Source organism: Triturus cristatus, chromosome 4_2 (genome assembly GCF_964204655.1).
Source record: "Triturus cristatus chromosome 4_2, aTriCri1.1, whole genome shotgun sequence".
NCBI classification, from domain to species: domain Eukaryota; kingdom Metazoa; phylum Chordata; class Amphibia; order Caudata; family Salamandridae; genus Triturus; species Triturus cristatus.
In genome coordinates this window covers 115,817,988-115,838,881 of record NC_140586.1, presented here as the reverse complement: position 1 = coordinate 115,838,881, position 20,894 = coordinate 115,817,988, and the positions used below count along the sequence as shown (strand labels likewise).

Here is a 20,894-nt window from a genome sequence, read left to right as displayed (position 1 = left end):
GTGGTCACTCCGAATGGGAGGACTTTGAATTGATAGTGTGGACCGTCCACTACAAACCTTAGATATTTTCTGTGAGCAGGGTGTATAGGAATATGGAAGTAGGCGGACTTGAGACCAAGAGTGACAAGGAAGTCGCCTTGTTGGAGTAGTGGAAGGACCTGTTGCAGAGTGATCATGTGAAAATGATCTGATTGTATGTAGATATTGAGAGGTCTGAAGTCCAGTATTGGTCTGAGAGTGCCATCCTTTTTCAGGATGAGAAAGTAAAGGGTGTAAACCCCTGTGCCTTGATGCTTGAGGGGAACTGGTTCTATTGCGTGTTTTTGAAGAAGCGATAGAACTTCTTGTTTGAGGAGCGGTAGATGTTCCATGGACATTGGACATTGTTTGGGTGGTATGGTTGGGGGAGTTACAATAAGTTCCAGGCAGTAACCATACTGGATAATCTGTCTTACCCACTTGTCTGTAGTGATGGAGTTCCAGACAGGTAGGAACTGTGATAGTCTTCCTCCGACTGAAGTGGAATGGTCTGGAGGGAGCGGAGGGAAGTCATTGCTTGGTAGTACGGGAGGTTTGGTTGTTGTTACCTCGACCTCTCCCCTTGTTATTATTTCCTCTGTACCCCCCTAAAATATCCCTTGTTGGGGGATATTTGTGTGGGACTCTTGTAAGAGGAGGAAGTAGTGTATGTGTTAATGTTTTTGGATCCGCCCATATAAAAAAAGCGACGAAAGGAACCTCGTGTTGTCTGAGATTGTAATGCTCCCATAGATTTTGCACTGTCTGGGTCTTGTTTCATTTTCTCTAGAGCTGTGTCCACAGCCAGGCCAAATAGGTGTTCTTGATCGAACGGCTTATTTAAGATAGTTGTTTGCACTTCCTGTTTAAAACCAGAAATGCGCAACCATGCATGTCTGCGAAGTAAGACATTGATGTTATTAGACCTAGATGCAGTGTCTGCTGCATCGAGGGCACATTTGATGGATGCATTTGTAATTAGTTTGCCCTCTTGGACCAAATTGTTGGCCTTAGCTTTGTATTGGTCAGGTAAATGTTGAATCAGATCTTCAAGCTCATCGTAGTGAGGTTGGTCGTATCTGGCAAGCAATGCTTGTGCATTAGCTATTCTCCAGTGATTGGCTGCTTGGGAGGCAACTCGTTTACCTGATGCATCCAGCAGTTCAGACTCTTTGTCTGGGGGTGGAGCATCACCACAGGTTTGTGAATTAGCTTGTTTTCTTGCATTGGACGTTACCAAAGAACCTAAGGGGATTTGTCCTTTAATGTATATTGGATCGTTAGGGGCAGGCTTATACTTTTTATCAATCCGAGGATTGAGAATCCTGGTCCTGACAGGATCCTTAAATGTGTCTGGTGCATGTTTAATGACACCTTTGAGCATGGGCAATGTGTGTATTGTCTTTTGCGACTGGGCAAATGTGTCCAGTAGGAAATCTTCGTCCATGGGGTCTGAATGTAGTTCAACACCATGATATTGTGCAGCCTTATTAATGAGCTGACTAAATCCTATATTGTCATCTGTGGGGGGGATAGCTTAGATGGGTATGGTGCTGGATCAGGAAGGTCTGGATGATCTGTGGGATCGTTGTAATCTTCCCATGTATCCTGTGGTGGGGTAGAGTCATCATCATCAGGGTCATCTAATGGATCATTATCGTGTCCACCCCCATCCCCTAAATCATCCTCATGCTGTGGTGGTAAGGGTGAGCATGGAGAGAGTCTAGGAGAATGTATAGGAGAGTTTATAGGAGACAAAGGTTTAGTAGGAAGAATAGGAGAAGAGGGTCGTAGGGGGTGAAGTTGCAAAGTCTCTCTTCTTCACAGGTACCTTATGTGTGTGTTGGGTATCAGATTTCCTCTTCTTTGTTGGCAGACTGACAATATGGCCTGTTTTAGGGTCTTTTGTTTGGGATCGATAGGATCTGGCTGAAACAGTTCTTCCTGCTTGTCTCCTTTCGGTGCCGATTTTTTCGGTTCCGAGCGTGACTTTGATTTGGTCTCTGGAGCTATAGGGGGAGTCTTATGCTCCTTTGGCTTCGAAGTCAGTGCCGAGTCGGAACTCTTCTTCGGATCCGAAGATTTTCTGTGTTTGTCCGGTTCCGAAGCCTTTTGGTCTTTCGTTCTCGAAGGGTTCGAAATCAAGGCTTTTTTGGATGTAACGTCAATAGGGTGTATCCCTGATTTCGGTACCGAAGGTGTTTTATGGGTACTGATATGCGGCTTGCTCGGTCCCGAGCTGCTGGAAGGAGTTTCCTTCGTCTTCGGAGCCTGGGCTTCTGAAGTTTTCTTTCGGTCTCGACTAAGGCCCTCAGTTGAAGTTTTGACAGGAGCCTTCTGTTTTTCGGGTAGGGCAGGGGCGTTTGTACTCACTTGTTGACCTGGAGTGATGTGGTCATCGGAGTCATGAGCTTCGGAAACGATGTCGAGCTCCTCCGAATCCTCTGCCTCTGGAACGTCGGGCCTTCATCGAAAATGTCATCTGGCACCGGTGCAGCCTGTTGCGGCATAACGTGTCGTCAAGCCCGGCGATCGCGGATGGTCTTTTTGGATCGAAAAGAGGCGCAGGCCTGGCAATCCTTTTCTTCGTGTTCTGGCGAAAGACAAAGGTTGCAGACCTTGTGGTGGTCACCGTGTGGAAATTTAGGTCCACACTGGTGGAATTTTTTTTATTGAGTCCTTTCCATTAGCCGTATGGCGCATATAGGCCCAGCGGCCCGCGTCAACAACCGGAATCGGGGATTTGGGAGTTAGCACGTCGAAAGGCACGCGAACAAAACTATACAGTCAAGTGTGATGAGTTGCGCGTCGTAAGAGGTTTGGAAACACGATACCGGAGCGCAGCAAGTCACATCCGAACCCGATGGCGGGAAAAAAACAATCCGAGGATGGAGTTGATGCCCATGCACACTGTCGTCAAAGGGAGTAGTCACCTATCTTGTGACTACAAAGACTTCTTCCAAGACAGCAACAGACTGCAAACATCAGAGCCCAACACCAGATGGCGATCTATGCACAAGTATGTATTCTGCAGCTCATATTCCTTGAACTGGTATGTTTTTACAGATGAGCTCCCCAACCAGTGAGGGATGCGTCTGCTGTTAGCACTATCTGTGGAACCGGATCGACAAATGGCCGCCTCTTGGAAAGGTTTGGTATGTTCCACTACTGCAGAGAGCGATGAGTACGGCCATCTATCAACACCAGATCTGATAACTGACCTTGAGCCTGGTTCCACTGACGTGCTAAGCATTCCTGTAGGGGACGCATTTGAAGTCTTGCATAGGGAACGATTAAAATACAAGAAGCCATCATTCCGATCAATTGCATGAACATGCGGGCTGGTAGTGAGTGTTGAACCTGAAATTGTGATATTAGAGCTTGGATGTTGCGAATCCTGACTGGGTTGGGGTACACTAGAGCTTTGCGAGTGTCTATTGTGGCTCCTAGATACACTTGTGTATTGTATGGTCGGAGGTGAGACATGGTGAGGTTTACAGTGAACCTCAAGTCGTGAAGCAGCTGGACTGTCTTTCGAGTGTGGTGTAAGCAGATTTGTTGTGATCTGGTTTTTATCAGCCAGTCGTCCAGGTAAGGGAAGACATGAATGTGCTGTCTCTTTAGATGAGCTGCGACTACTGCCAGGAACTTGGTGAAAACCCTGGGAGTTGTAGTTACTCCGAAGGGGAGAACTTTGAACTGATAATATTGTCCGTCTACCACAAATCTGAGATATTTTCTGTGAGCAGGGTGAATGGGAATATGGAAATAGGCGTCCTTTAAGTCTAGAGTGGACAGAAAGTCGCCTTGCTGGAGTAGTGGGAGCACCTGTTGGAGTGTGACCATGTGAAAGTGGTCCGACTGTATGCACAGATTTAGCTGTCTGAGGTCTAGTATAGGCCTGAGAGAACCGTCCTTTTGGGGAATTAAGAAATACAGTGAGTATACCCCGGTCCCTTGATATATTAATGGGACTGGCTCTATAGCATGTTGCTTTAAGAGGGTAAGATGTTCTGGTGACATTGCATGTGGTCTTGGAAGAATATTTGGGGGAATGCTTGTAAGCTCCAGGCAGTAACCATATTGGATAATTTGTAGCACCCACTTGTCTGAGGTGATTGAATTCCAGACAGGTAGGAATCTGGGAGAGACGTCCCCCGACAGTAGTGGAATGATTGGGGGTAGCGGAAGAAAGTCACTGTTTGTTTGCAGGGGAAGTGCGTGTAGAATTACCTCTACTTCTTCCCCTACCATTGTTTCCTCTACAACCTCTTCTAGAATAATCTCTGGATGAGGGGGGAGTGGTTGTTGCCCTTGTAAGTGGAGGAGGGATTCTCACTGGACACTGTTTTTGAACCACCCCTGTAAAAGGAGCGGCGAGAAGAACCCCTACTGGCAGATAACTGTAAAGCCCCCATGGACTGTGCGACCTCAGCGCCTTTTTTCATCCTTTCTAGCAAGGTATCAATAGTTGGGTCGAAAAGATGCTCTTTGTCAAAGGGTTGGTTAAGTATGGAGGTTTGTACTTCCGGCTTAAATCCAGAAATTCTAAGCCAAGCGAGTCTGAGTAATAGTACACTGGTGTTAATTGCACAAGCTGCTATGTCTGCTGCATCTAGTGCAAATCTAATGGAGGTATTGGTAATAAGTTTACCTTCCTGAATAAGGTCATTAGCCTTAGATTTATACTCGTCAGGCAAATGTTGCATGAGTTGTCCTAGCTCATCGTAATGAGTCCAGTCATAACGAGCTAGCAACGCCTGGGCATTGGCAATGAGACAGTTGTTTGCTGCCTGTGAAGCCACTCTTTTGCCTGAGGCATCAATAAGCTTGGACCCCTCGTCAGAAGGAGGGGTCTCTCCTGTGGCCTGTGAGTTAGCCTTCTTGTGTGCGTTGGTGACTACACGAGAGTCTAAGGGCTGTTGACCTTTAATATAAATAGGATCGGGAGGAACCGATTTGCATTTGTTATCCACTCTAGGTGTGATTATTCTTGCCATTACAGGATCTTTATATACCTAGTCTGTGTGTTTTAACATGGCTTTCAGCATTGGCAAGGTATGAGTAGTTCTCCGTGAGGAAGTGTCTCAAAGAGAAAATCCTCTTCTAAAGGCTCTTTATGAAGTTCTAACTCCATGATAATGAACAGCTCTGTTACGGAGCTCGATACTGTCATCAGGTGGGTAGGGTCTGGAGGGATACAGATCAGGGTCATTGTCTGTATTTGGATCTGTGTGGCAATCCTCCCAAGGGTCAGTGTCTTATGGTGGATCCTGATCCTCATCCCCATCCCCTTCATCCGTGGGTCAGGTGTAATTGGTGTTGGTGGTGAATTTAATGGTGTAATAAGCAAGTTAGGAACAGGAGAAGGATGTGGAATATAAGGAGGAGAAGGGTTAGTACCCACATTCTTCTTCTTAAGAGGGATATCATAGTCCTCTGGTAGGTCAATTTTCTTGGAAGGGTTGCCTGAACATTTCCTGGTTTAGGGTTTATTACCAGCTTTTTCTGTTTCGGGTCCAAAGTTGGCTCGTTAGACGGAGGCTCTTTGGGAAGAGTGTCTTTTTCTTTACGTGGTGATGGCGGCGCCGAAGGTTTTAGCTCCGAGCCTTTGGGCGTCAAAGGTTTAATCTTCGGTCACGAAGGTATGTTGACCGACGAGATGTTGAATCTCGTGGCATCGAGCCCGGCGATCACAAAGTGTCTTTTTCGATCGGAAGGATCGTCACGCGTTGCAGTCCTTCTCGTCGTGTTCTGGGGACAAGCAGAGGTTGCACACTTCGTGCAAGTTTGAGGGATAAAAAAGGAGATTTCCAGTATATAAGGAGTATCGGACCTATATTATGTTAGCATGATGCATCTATACGTGTACTCCCTGTTTGATATATATGCTTTTGCTTGGAGGAAAGTCATTTATTTCCTCCATGTATATCTATTTCCAACAGAGTAGGCCGAAACCATACAGACGCCATTTTCTGAACATATGCTCGAGCACGGGCCGTGATCAAGTGTTGATCACGTGTAGATGTCAGGCCCCAGTTCATCTGAGTTACTGATAGCAGCTGAAGGTAGGCTGTTTTACTCGACTGTTCTAAGACTCAAGGTCGCATCTGGCTTTGGGGGCGATAAGCGCATTTCTGGAGGTGCCGTGTCTACACTCCCAGGCACCAAGACGAAAGGGAGTCGCCCCTCCTGACCTCATCAGTAATAGATAGTCAAGCCTTTGTACTGGTCTGATGTGTGCCATATATGGTCCATTCCTGGAGCTCGAGGGCCAACTGGTGTTTTTCCTTTTACAGTGATTGTATGTGTGGAACCGAAAAGTATATAACCTCATGTTTGAACACGAGCCAACAGTCTTCTCGGCACACCTAACGGGTGAGGTTCGGAGAGGCTCCTCTATAGAGTATTTTCTGTTTAATAAACCGTTGAACCTTCTTCACTGCCAACTGATTGATTATTTGGTAATGGTATTGGGACTATTGGTAGGTATACTCCTATAGTTTATTTTTATGGTACTTCAAGTTGGTGCGTTGAAATTTAGCACGACACCCGGGAAATGGCTTGAATGGAGTCCGTTTCATCGACTGCTAGCGCGGTCGGCACGGGTAGGCCCGACGGCCTGCCTTGAGTTTTCCGATAGAAAGTTTTTCGAAGTGAGACGATGCACGTCGAATGAGAAACAGCGATCGATAACAATACCGTCGAGGGTAGTGGATTGCGCGTCAAAGGAGTCCGAAAACGGTACCGAACCGGAGCGCAGCAATACACATCCGAACCTGGTGGCGGAAAAAAACAATCTAAGGAAGGAGTCGATGCCCATGCGCACTATTACCGAAAGGAGGAGTCACCTACCTCGTGACTACAAGACCTCTTCGAACAAAAACAAAGTGCAAACATCCGGACCCAACACCAGATGGCGATCTATGCTAAAGCATATGATCCACAGCTCATATGCCTCGATAGCATTGTTTTACCAAATGTGTCATTCCTACCTGGACGATCATTGAAGAAGGAGTTAGGATTGACCTTGTTTGGTGACATCTGCCTAATAAGGCTCTCAGATTCAGGGTGCTTGTTTAGGAACCTCAGATTACCGGTCACAGGTCTATGTCCCCAGAACACAGACCTGCAGCTGGCTGACTGATGGGCCAGAACGGGTCTTGGACCACGTAACCATCAAAGCATCTGTGATGTCATCATTAAATGGTAGTAAGTGCTCACATGACATTGGTCCTAGTTGGAGAAATTCTGTCTGAACACTGTTTTATTGTCTTAATGGAGAGCAACTGCAGATCTACTACCTCAGCTGCCCTCCGGACTACCACTGAAAATAAGGCACTTTCCTCCATTTGTGGCCCATGTGGCACTTCCAGCTCCATTTCAAGAGAACTGACTAGCCCGCTGACATTTTGTAAGTCCAAGAATAGTGCATCATCACTATAGTGGGTGAGCAGTGGGGGTGGTTTTGGTAGCCCATCCAGCGTCCTCCTCATTAGTGTCCTGAGGAGCCCAATTTGTTTCATACATAGCATCAGAATCTGAGCCAAACAGAGTAGAATGTCTGCTGGTAGTTGCATCATGTTAGAGATATCGGGTTACAATCAGGCGCTAAAATAACCAGTTGCGTTTTTGTAATCTCATAGCACAACATTGGTTTAGCTCAGTCCCACGTCAGTCTATCGTCTGACATCAGGTCTTCCATTGGTGCTGGTGCAGCTGGTATTAGCATTGGTGTGGCTGCAACTAGTGTGGATTTTGGAAGACTGCACTGAAGTCTGCACAAGTTTAATATTGGGTCCCAAGAAGACAGACGATGTTGAGGTAAGGTCCACTGGTGGTAATCTTACTGGAGCCTCCTGCTGCTCCTTCAGAGCCTGAACTTCAGAAAAAAATAGCAATATGGCCTCCTCGAAAGCTGCTATCTGCTGCGAAGTTGACAACAGACTGGGAATTCGGGGTGCGCCTTAATCAGCTGAAGGATCTGCTCTGTAACCGGGTACTTTGAAGACGTGTGATGTTAATTTTGAAACACCTTCTCTTTTGAGCAAGAGTGGCACAATGGGGTCAAGCAAACTTTTATGTTTTTGTGTTTTAACTTCAAATTACCTGAATAATTGGAGTAGGAGGTGGATCATTCACACAAGGCCCACAAGCTTAGCCTCCTGGTCCCGGATCACCTTAGTGTGCTTGAGGGCATACTTGTCGCAACCCGGCATCAAAGACAACACAGTTTCGTGGCACATGGACAAAAAGTTTCAGAAATTGAAAAAAGGTAAGAGCATAGCTTTGCATCCTCATCAGAAAGCAAGGAAGTATCGGACGGGCTGTAAGGAGCTAATATAAATGCAATCTGCTGGGACGCAGATGCCCATTTGTTAAAGTCTCCAGATCCAGTCTGGTGCCTTGGGAAATTCTAAAGATGAGGACTCTGAGGTTAAGGAGTAACTCTCCAAAATCGTATCTCGTCATTTCTCTGACATAAGGGTCAAGTACAGACACGGCAGAAGTGATTCTCAGCCCATTTTAATAGGGTGCAAAATATTAAACTACTAGTGGATATTAAAAGAGGCTTCCTTCCAGAAACTTTGGAGATGTACCCATAGGAAGTAAGTGATTCAAATACGAGAAAGACATCCACATTCTAGTACGGTAGATTTGATGCATATCTGCACCACACTCTTTAATGGCATCCCTAGTGAAAAGCATTTTGAAAGAGACCTGCTTCAGAGCACCCAAGGAAGTAAACGTTAATATTATTATTTTTTTTATCAAAACTATGGTTATTGCTTGAACACTACTGCTTACGTTCAGGTCATGTTTCCTAGAGGCAAGGGCCTGAACTTTATGTGAGCAAAATTGCCTGGAAAAAGGCAAAACAAGCAGATTTTGGTGAGTTAAACCCTGAATCTGCATTTTAAGCATCATTACCAAGTAAGAAATTTGGAACCGGAGATATCTATCCTAGGATAATGATATCTACTGGTTGCAGTAAATGCCTCACCATCATCAGGTGAACGTATAATCAGAGCCTTTAACTGCTGCCTGTCCTTAAAAACCTGTGAACGCTAGCAGATCAAAATCCATTGTGGTGGAGAAGCCAGACCTTTCCTTAAGACCGTAGAAACAATAGCTAGATGAGTGGGTTTCAGTGCAAGGGCTTATCCTCTAAATTTGGTACCCAGCCACAAAGGATACTTAACTCTGAATGGAGTCTAGTCCAAACTGCCAGAGACATAAGCAACATGACACCATGACAATGATAGGTTTTACTGGATGAGAGGGTTCAACACAGAAGAAAATCTCTGAGGATATAGATTTAGAAAGTGGAAACAAGTTCAATGCATCTCTATACTTCAGCATCACAGTATGGAAACACTAAAAGAATACCATGGAACAAGTTCAGTATTTGACTCTATAGAATCTTCATCCGTTAGCTTCTTTGGTGCGAACAAATTCATAGAGGGTCAAAGACACTACCCTCTCTTCTTACCTCCAACACAATTTTAATTTCTATTTGACCTGTATCAGAGTTACAACGTGGATAGAACCATGAGAGAAGCTTTATCACTGTAGGGAAGATGAGCTCACTGCATCTTCAAGAGAAGTGGTTAATGGCATACACTGTGTCACAAAGGTTATCAACTGCAGTAGGTCCACATCATGTGGACCTCTAACGAGTGCAGAGTATGTCCAATGAGTACTGCCATGTATGGGGAGGTTTGCCTACATCTGAGATTATAGTTAGGTTACAAATGGCCAGGCACTAATCACCCCATGGTTTATTGTTTTCACCTGGGCAATGTTGACAGTATTGTGGAACTCGCAACAAGAAAGAAAGCAGCAAACATGGTAGAGGGATAGATCAGGGCCAACTCCTGGATGGCCTCCATCTTTGATTATGATCTTTGATCTGACCCATGTCATATCTGGAAGTGAAACTCATCTTAGAAGCGGATATCTCTGCATCCAGAATTTGTTGACTGGACTGAAACTTGAGACTCATCTATGTACAAGCCCGAACTGGCAATAGAATGAATCAAAACATGAAGGAGACATTCCTAAGGAAATATTGCACAACCAAAGGATCAATTACATGACTGAGTACTTGCTGGCTGTGTATTCTAATTTCCAGATGGATTACCTGAACATTCGGTGGCAGGAAGGACAGTGGAATTCTGCAATGCCCCACATCTTATTAACTGGAACTGGGTCGTATTTCTTTCTGCATTTCCGGCACTTGGATACCTACAATAGGACAAGCATAGACAAATGTGATCCAGGGAAAATAACCTAAACTTGCTGAGCTGCAAACATTTTCACTTTTTTGTCTTGTTCGATCATTTATTGCATTATTTTCCATGGCATGAAGTGTTACATGAAAAATCTTTTTAATTTGCACAATGTTTATTGAGAGCATCTAACTTCTTAGATGCTTCACATGCCTGGGTTATTTCATCCCAGGCACCAGCATCACTTCTGCAGATCACACATTAGTTCTTAAATGAAGGTAAAGCTCCCTTTGTGTGAGAATATAGTGCATATAAAAAATCTGAATTAAAAAACTTTTGGGGGGAATTGTTACTGCAAAACTGTGTACCCTATATCACAAAACAATGAACTAGGGACTGGCCAAGGTAATGTAAAATTTCGAAAGGAAGCACCTTTAAGAGAAGTATTAGTTAAAAGCAATCCCGATTGAAACACTATCGACAGATGAATACTGGAGATAACAGTACAGGTGTTGTTTTGCATGTGCATTGGTTTACGGCACACAATGAAGCACAGTACGTAAACAACAGCTGAATTCACATTTTGTGCATTGTTTTTATGTACTGGCAAGGTGGAAAAAGTGTTACTAGTAACAAAAATAAATTCCCTTTTCAATTAAAACCTAGATTTTTTTTTCTCTTCAAACCGGTATAAGTGGAACCCAGTGAGTAATCCAAAACAAAAAAAACATCAAAATGTATTAAGCTTTAAAAAATAATCATTATGTTAAATTGGGAAGAAACATCTCAAAAACAAACTTTTCTCATGCAAAAAAACTGCAAAGTAAACAGTCCTTTAGCCAAATAAAGTGAATATATATGAATCTACAATCCTTTTGAATCTTTTATTATTTTTCTTATTGCTTTTTACACATGATAAAAACAATTGAGTACATAAAAAAAACACGATTGTGCACAGTTACTACACCAATTATAATTTCGAATTTTAACTCGTACATCAAATATTCGGCAATCCTAAAACATTTTCTAATTTCATACAGTTCACATGTTTTTTTTTTTTTTTTTAAAGGGAGATGAAGAAAAGATCAATAACAGTTATTATATTAAAATGTATTCCTTTGAGCCCACTATGATCAACTGAATGTATCTGTCGAGGTAACAAAGGTGTACACCATTCACTGGCAAAAAATGCAAAGATTCAGATACTGAGCAAGTGAATCATTGTTTCCTAAAATTATCCCCCATCCTCCCACAAGAACAGGGTGAACTCAAGGTCGTTATGGACAAGTTGCATTCCTGGACTTTTTCGTGCTTGCCTAATGCACTGGGCGTTGTTGTCTATTTTGCTTTCATTTAACTCTTTCAATAACGCACCAGAAATCAATGATTGGTAGGTGAAAAGTTCAGGACCATACACAGTGTCCGCAATGCTATGAAGCGTGGTTGTCACCTTATACAAGAAAGGGATGCCAATCTACCTCACAGGGACCTCTCTGTCTACCTTTTGCTTCAGTCAGTTGGTCTCTGCCTGCTCTGCTCTGTCCCTTTAATGACCACCATAGAATAGTTGTTAGTTTCATTACCTGTTTCCTCTCCGGGACTCTCCGCCACCACATGTTGTCACAGGTCGGACAGGCAAACTGCTTATCGCTGGAAGGGATCCAGTTCTTATTTGCGTTGTTAAACATACGCACGTTCTTCTCAGTTAGCGGAAGACTCTTTAGTGCTGCAGCAATTTCCTAAATTTCAATCAACAGTGTTATAAATGTTAGGTCTAGATGTCTCAGAATATTTATACAACAATGCACAAGCAGCAGGCATTGCTCGATGGAGTTGCATACAGTTTTAAGTCCACCTCCCCTGTCAAAACTCCAGCTTCCACGCCAATCACTCACTATCTTTGCCTTTCACCGTGTACACTGTGCGCTGCTGTCTTTTGGCTAGGTTTGTGCTGTACACAGATCCCACACATACCTAAACAATGCAACAGTACAATTGCACTGCTTATGGTCTTGAAAATGATTGGTGCAAATGAAGCATTTACATTCACTAAGATTGGTCTGTGTATTATTAGAAGTAGTGAAATTAGAAGAATCAAGTTAAAAAGCATTCTTTATAGCGGGCACACTCCAATAAGCAAGGAGGAAAGAGACATACATCCCTGGAGCATCAGATATCAGACACCATGATGACCATTAGCTTAGACATACAGAGTATTATGAGAATACTTTCTGGCTTACCTGTATATCCTTGTCATTATCAATCTTTATAGGATTCTGGAAAGAGATAAGAATACTCATTGTGTCAGATACAAGAAACTGCACTTAAAGTGACACAAGTAGGGGAGATATAAAAGGCACCAAAATGCAATTATTGTTAGGATACACACTGCTCCTTAATGCTTTGTGACAGCAGAATCTACACTTCACAAAAAACATAAAACCAAGAAAGGACTGCATGCATTCATCAGGCAGTGCTTGAGAGCTGCTTCTTCCTTGTTTTTAGGTAGGGAAGAGGGTGGGAAGGGGACTGACAGTTTCCTCTTGTGAGAAATCCTTGCAAGCTGTTGATTGGTTGGGGTCTAGTGGAAGTCATTCACGTGTGGTGCAACAGAAGGACCTTTCTACATCATGAGCTGGTTGTTGTTGCTCTTAGAACTCCTGTGTTTGGCTGGCTGAAGGAGAGGTCAGTGCCAAACCAGAGTGGGAGATTTTTTTTAAAACTTTTCTCAAAATGAGGACATTAGAGTTACTCTTTGCTGGAATGTTCAGTCAAAAGGTAGGACAGCCGACGTAGGCCCTGTTGGCAGAATCCTGTATTTGAGGCATCTAATAGGGTATTCAGTCGGAAACAGTTATACTTTATACTGACGAAAATATGACTGGAAAATAGTTTTTTTTCCAGATGCCCCTGGTTGTTATGAAGACTGAGGAGTATCCACATAATGCTAGCAGATCCGAAATCCTGCAAGCATTTCCGCCAGGGGGCGGCATTAAGATCATAAAGAGCAGGAACAACAGAGACGAGAACAGAGGAGTGCAGCAGTTGATATATTTGGTGGATGAGAGGCCAATAAGAACAATTCGGACCAGATGGCTCCAGCTGGGAAGGAACTACTAGATCCACTGGAGAGCCGTCTCTGGAGCTTCCGCACTTATCTTCAAGGAACCAAAAGGCTTTTATGAGCAACAGTTTTTTAAGCTCATAATACATCAAGCAGGAATAAGACGTCACGTCACGCTGACCTTCATAGAGGGAAAAAAGAATGTCCTTCCAAATATTAACAAAGGTATTCTCTTTACCCTTAAATAGCCATAATCAGTACGGTCAACCATGAACAATGTTTTCATTTTCAATAAATTTCCGGGCCTGGGTCACCTCACTTTCTATGATCTTGCTTGAGAATATTGAAAACTGTCTATGCTTGATAATTAGGGGATGATGTCAATCTGCAAAGCACATTATTGAGCATAGGAAATTGGGAATGCCACTGATTTAGATATTATATAAACAGACAGTCTACATTATTGAACTTTACATAAACCTGCACAATGTATCAGGCACTATGGCAAGTAGCACTTCTGTCAATGGAAATTCCAGGAACTGGAAAAGTGCCCTTTGAGGAATTATGGCAACTTGTATTGTGTAATAGAGTACAACATATATTTGTGGCCATAGAGGCAACTGGCAAAATGTTCTACTGAGCACTGCGGAAGCTATTAATTTGGACTAGTGTACACTTTAGAATCAGGCATTGTATTATACTTGGCATTAGGTCGATGACAGTGTATATTATTTCCTATAATTCGACTAGCAAACTGTGTTGCTTGGCATTATGAAAACATTCAATGTGCATAATAGCCAATTAATAGAACTAACAACTATATTCAATTAATGTGAAAACTGGATTATATATACTCAATACAATGTGGCATCTTAAAATGGCATTGCCACTTATATAAGTAGTAAGAAAATCTGTTATAAAACTGTTATATTTTAAATGCATTGCAATCTGCTACACAAATATCTAAAATTGAAAGTGTAGTCTGTTGTACCTTTTTCAGCTCCTCTTCACGTTTCAATTTTTCCACCACATTCTAAAAGTGTAGAGCAAAAGAGAAAACAATGAGTGCCCCTAAAATCAACACAACATGCCCTAATGGAAAAAAAGAACAAGAGGAGGATTAGAGGATAAGGAGTGCAACGTGAGGAAGAGTAATCACTAGTGGTTGCTTTTTGGTACAATCATTTGAAAGTTAAAACATGCCCACGTCCAGAAGACCAGAACCATGGTATCAAAATCTGTAACATTAAGCTTTTCGAAATGTGTCAAATATAAATGCACTTCAGCAGAAACAATGAAAACTGTTTAATGCAAAAACCCATATTCAATTTTATATGGGCGTAACAAAAACCCTCATATTTTCTGGCAGCACCTACATAGATCCAACCGACAAATCTCCTTCTGCCAAGGCCATCCGTTCCCGTTTCCCTTTCTGTCCTCCCTCGTCTTGCCTTCAAACTCTCATTCTAAGGCTATTCTCTACTTTTCTTATCAATATAAAACAGTTAAAAGTTATGTTCATGGTATATGTAGTAAGCTCTTCGGAAGAATGATGAAGAGTGACGCTTTGAATAATTGAGGAATTCAAGGAAGCTTTATTTCCAAAGTAGAGAGACCCACGACATGTCCATAACAGCCTTCAGATCAGAATGACCAACTACACAACTAACGTTCTAGGTAGATAATAGAATACTTAAAACAGCAAGTTCCATAATCATTTAAAGACATACATGAAATACAAATAAATACAACTCGTTACACCCCCCCCCTTCCTATGGATAAAAACAAATAAAAATTACAGAAAAATAAATATTGAAGTGACATCAATAATAAACAAAGTCTTCATGACGAAAAGGTGGAGCTCTGACTCGAGAACTACACCTAACATTCCTGCTGTCACCAGATCCCTTAATATTATCTGGAGTATCATTGTCATCCAAACAACTGGGAAGAGGAGGCACAGAAATATTATCACCTTCCCCCCTATTCTCTAAAGGATGAGAGCAGTAAGATGAATTATTAAAATTGTCATGCTTATGGCTTTGTTAACCAAGGTTGAACCAATCAGAATCACTTTGAGCTTTGACTTTTTTCCGAATTATTTTTGCCTGTTCCTCTGAGTTTTATCACAGCATTACAATTCCACCAACCACAATCGTGTAACATGACAGCCATTTTGGAAACCTTTACTATTCTTGTTGGCTCAGAAAATCTGGATTGTCTTTTACAAACCTTAATAGGTTTCTTTATTAGAACCCAATCACCTGGAGAAAGAGAAGTAACTTTAACGTGTTTTCTCATGTCATAATTCGCCTTATATGATTGTTGCCTTTTTTTCACCTGTTCCCTGACTTTCTGCAAATCAATTTTGTGAGAATCACTGTTTCCTAATTTATCCTTCAACCATGATGGACTGAATATAGAAATCGGTTTCCTTCCCCTCAATAACATATAAGGAGAAATATCTGTGGTTGAATGGGGTGTTATATTGTAACTCCAGACCTTATCACTAATATACTTGTACACATCCAAACTGTTAGCCAAAGCTGTTTGCACTCCTTCTTTCAACAATTTGTTAGCTCTCTCTACCAAACCATTTGAGGCGGGGCTATACAATGGTACTAAAATGTGCTTAATGGAAACTTCACTCATGAAACTTTCAAATTCACAAGATGTAAAATGAGACTCATTGTCAACAATCTCAGAAGGGAGACCTTCAATCAAGAAAAGACGTTGTAAAAACGAGATGACTGATTTAGAATCTGAATTTTTAACGAAAGAGAAATACAGCCACTTTGAAAAGTAATCAATGATTACAATCAAAAACTTACTTTCACTCCCAAGCAGGTTGAAAAGGCCAGAAAAATCCAATCCTAATTTCTGCCAAGGACATCTTGGCCATTCAACTGGGCATAAAGGAGAGGCAGAAGTACGCCAATGTTTATCAGAACATAAACATTCAGGACATTTATCAATGAAAGACTTAACTTGACCATCAATACCTGGCCACCAGTACACATCCTTAATTTTCCGGACAGTACTAGAAATCCCTAAATGACCCTCTTGAGCAAGAACAATTATTTTGCTTCTCAAACTCTCAGGTGGTACAATTTTGTCATCCTTAGGTAAAATGTCATTAACAATTGATAATTCTGACGCAATTTGCGAAAAACATTTGTCTTGCATAGACAAGCTTCTATCAGAAGGCCAATCCTGGACTAAGAATTTCTTCACCCTTTCCAGACAAAGATCCTTTCGCCCACATTCAATCCATTCATCCTCAGACAATTCACTCATTTGTGTCAAATCATTAATAGTGAAAACAACATCAGAATCAAAGTTCTTGCCAAGATCCGATACTTCATCTTTCAAAGGAATCCGAGACAAACAGTCTGCTCTTACGTTTTTACCGCCAGGAATGTATTTAATTTCAAAGTTAAATTCTTGTAGTCTAGCTAGCAGTCTGATCAACCTAGAGGAAGCTTTGTTGGAGCTACTTTTACCTAGCATGTACATTAAAGGTTTATGATCTGTAAAAAGTTAGAATCTCGACCCCCAAATGTACATCTTAAACTTTTCTACAGCCCAGGAGCATGCCAAAGCCTCCCGCTATATTGTGCTATAATTAGATTCGGGACTGCTTAATGTTCTGGAAGCAAATGCTATAGTGTACTCATTACCGTCAATAATCTGGCTTAAAACAGCGCCTAAACCTTTTGAGCTGGCATCAACAGTTACGACACAAGTTTGACCATGAGAAAAAGCTCTTACAGCTGGTGCTTCCAAAATTAATTTTTTTACAGAATCAAAAGACAACGGAGTCTCTTCAGACCAGACATACTTCGCATTTTTTTTAACAAATCTCTGAGAGGTTGCACTATGATAGCATAACTCTGTACAAAACGAGCGTAATATTCGCTAAGCCCTAAAAATGCTCTTAAGACATCTTTATCGTGAGGTGTGGGAGCATCTTTGATATCACTGATTAAAGATAACTTGGGTTTTATACCATTAACAGAAATATTGTGCCCTAAGTAGTCAACTTCTTGAGTGACATATCTGCATTTGTTCTTATTAATGGTCACACCGACTGCCTCAAGTTTTTGTAAAACTTTATCAAGTAGGGAATAATGTGATTCTAGGGTAGCCGTATGAATTAAGATAGCATCCTGAAAAGCTTGAATTCCATTTATGCCTGAAAACAGTTTGTCCATTAGGCGTTGGAAAACACTAGCCGCGGATGCTAATCCAAATGGCATGCGTTTATACTTAAAGACAGCAAAAGGAGTAACAAATGTGGTTAAGGCTTGAGACTCTTTGGAGAGTGAAATCTGATGTTATGTTATGTTAATCAGTTTTGTAGAGCGCGACTAATACCAGAGGGTGTCCTGGCGCTATAGAACAGAAGACCATCCTGAGTCGTAGCAGCGGCGTAAGGAATTAAGATGTAAAAAGGATGGTCTTAAGTGCCTTCCTGAATTCTAGATGGTTAGATATGTGTCTGAGGCATGGCTGCAGTAGGTTCCAGGCCTTGGTTACATTTGCCAGGAAACTGCGCCCTCCCCAGTTGGCTTTTTTTACCCTGGGGACTGCGACCAAATTGGCATCAGAAGATCGCAAGTTTCTTCCAGGTGAATACCATTGAAAGAGCTTTGTTAGGTAGAGGGGTCCATTTTTATGTAGAGCTCTATGCGTGATGCACAGAGCTTTAAATAGTATTCGTTTGTTTACTGGCAGCCAATGTAATTTTTTTATCTCAGCCGAGATAGAGGCATATTTCGGAATGCCAGATATCAGTCTTGCCGCAGCATTTTGCAGTAACTGCAATTTTTTATGTAGTCCCTCCTGAATGTTAAGATAAAGACTATTGCAGTAGTCGAGTTTGGATAAGGCAAGGGCCGAAATGACCATTCTGTGCGACTCTTTGGGGAGAAGGGGCAGTATCTTTTTGCATGATCTCAGGATAAGAGATGTGGAGAAAATTACTGCATTGACTTGATCTTTAAACAAATGTTTATCGTCAATGATAATACCCAAGTGCGTGACTTTCCTACAAGGTGTAGGAAGTGGACCCAGTGAATCTGGCCACCAGTTAGGAGTCCAAAAACTTGGATCGTTTCCAAACAAAACCACCTCAGTTTTGTTGGAATTTAGCTTGAGGCAGTTTTGGGTCATCCATCTGCCTATTGCAGTCATACACTCTTTAAAATCTTCTGCTACGTTTGATATTGCTCCAGGAAGAATGGATACCACAATCTGGGTGTCGTCTGCGTAGGAGGTAAGATTTAATCCAAAGGATTCTGCCAGGGGTGCAAGATGTTTTACATACACGTTAAAGAGTGTGGGACTGATGGAAGATCCCTGTGGGACCCCGCATGGTAAAGAAAAAAGCCTTGGCCGTAAAGTCTCCCAACGTAACCGCCTGTAATCTGTCTGCTAGGAAGGACTTGATCAACCTCCATGATTTTCCTTTGACACCTATTTCATGTAGCCGGTCCATCAATAAACCATGATGGACCGTGTCAAAGGCTGCAGACAGATCCAACATGATCATTGCAGCTTTTCCTCCCTGATCCAAAATAGTTCTAATTTCTTCGGTAGACTTAACCAGCGCAGATTCGGTGCTGTGTCCTGTTCTAAAACCATACTGTGTAGGATCTAATAGCTGGGCGTCTTCCAGGAATCTGCTAAGTTGTGTATTCATAAATTTTTCAATTATTTTAGCAGGGAGAGGGAGCCTAGATATAGGTCTGAAATTGTTTGGGTCCAAGGGGTCCAGCTGTGGCTTCTTCAACAGTGGAAGGATGGACGCAGATTTCCAAATCATGGGGAAATATCCCTTAACGAACATAGAGTTAAAGATCGACGTGAGGGTTTCAGCGACCTGTTTAGGAGCTAGCTTAAGTACAGGTAGGGGGCAAGGATCCATAGGAGAACCAGATTTAGTTGTCTCCAAGAGTTTGAGAACCTCGGCGGTGGAGGTAGGTGAAAAATTATATAGAGTCACAGAGTTATTAGCAGAGTTATTAACTGATGATACGCTGATCTTAAGTCGATTGTGGTGAAATACTTGCTACCACCCAGATTTGCCAACATTTCTTGAATTCTGGATAGGGGATGACAGTCCACCACAATATTTCGATTAAGAACTCTTAATTCCGCACATAAACGAATCTCACCTGAACTTTTGCGAGCAACAACGGCAGCGGAAACCCATTCAGAGGATTCTACAGGTATTATGATATCTTGTGAACATAAATCATTACGCGTATTTCTCAAATCCTCTCTAGCAAAGGGATTGGTCTACATTTTTGAACCACAAGGACAGCATTCTTTTTAAGTTTAATAGTGTGTTGAAAGTCTTTAACCAAGCCTACCTTATCAGAGAACACACTAGCATATTTAGATAATAAGTTCGCTATGTCAAAATCATTGTACCTTTTGAGCACACTAGCAGAGTCATGTGCAATTGAAGAAATTGGTAGATCCCCTAAGACCACAGGTTCAGAATGTCCCGGTCTTAAGATGATCCCTAGGTCCACCTGATCTTGCCAACCTAAAATGTCACGACCATTCAGGGCAACATAAATTTTGGTATAAATTTCCCTACCTTTAAATATGATAGAATCTGAGAAATAACCACGCATGGTGATATCAAATTCACCGAACGCCTTAGGGTTGACATCTGTAGGTTTGAGAAGAGTTTTAGACCAACATTCTTTGAAGGTTTTCTCATCTAAAATTGTGATCGGAGACCCTGAATCGGCCATGACATGAACATCAATGGGTCCAATTAATACACTGCATAAAGGACCTTTGCATCTTTTTGTATCTCCGTGTAAGGTATTAATTTCAATAGTAGATAACATATTATTCATGGCATTACAGAGTTCATCTTGTTCAACATTGACACAATTAAGTTTACTCTTATGTTTGGGCGATTTGCATACCGTATAAAAATGACCAATCTTCTTACATGTATTGCATCTTTTTCCTTGTGCAGGACAATTTACATAATTGCCCATATGATACTTAGAACCACATCTGTAGCATGAACCTCTTTTTCAACATTAATGTTCGACTTAACTTTTGTGGAAACAGCATTTACAATAGGTTCATTAGGCATAGTATTGGGAGTAATCTGCATAACCTCTGAACTAGTCGATGGTTTGCTGGCAGAATCTTGTGTTAAAATTTTGAATTAGACTACTGATCGTTCAACGCTAATAGCAATTACTTCGTCGAGAGAAGGATTTTTACAAGTTAAGATACGTTCTTGTATTTTCTTGTTATGACATTTGAAAACTAACTGGTCACGCAAAGATGCATCTAAATGAGAATCAAATTGACATTTAGCTGCTAACACACGCAAAACAGCCAAATAGTCCTCAATAGATACATCTTGTGATTGTTTGCGTTTAACCCCTTGCCTGCTCATGACGGAACCACTCCGTCATGAGCCACGGGCGCCGTGTGCTCATGACGGAGTGGTTCTGTCATGCTGCGGCCGTTGCGGCCGCTCCGCCCACGCGGCGCTGATTTCCCGCCTGTGCGGGCGAATAATGCAAGTGGGCGGAGTC

The 20,894-nt window shown here is 42.1% G+C and overlaps 1 protein-coding gene across 1 annotated transcript in view; it reads right to left on the bottom strand.

Annotated features, from left to right (window-relative positions):
- SHFL (shiftless antiviral inhibitor of ribosomal frameshifting) overlaps positions 1–20,894 on the bottom strand; it is a 171,602-nt gene that overhangs the window by 52,641 nt on the left and 98,067 nt on the right. Inside the window, exons 4-7 of the mRNA XM_085600742.1 lie at positions 14,306–14,347; positions 12,491–12,526; positions 11,834–11,989; positions 10,163–10,266 (exon numbers count right to left, since the gene is read on the bottom strand). Of these exons, the coding sequence (XP_085456868.1) occupies positions 10,163–10,266; positions 11,834–11,989; positions 12,491–12,526; positions 14,306–14,347 (338 nt within the window). The remainder of the gene's footprint in view (positions 1–10,162; positions 10,267–11,833; positions 11,990–12,490; positions 12,527–14,305; positions 14,348–20,894) is intronic.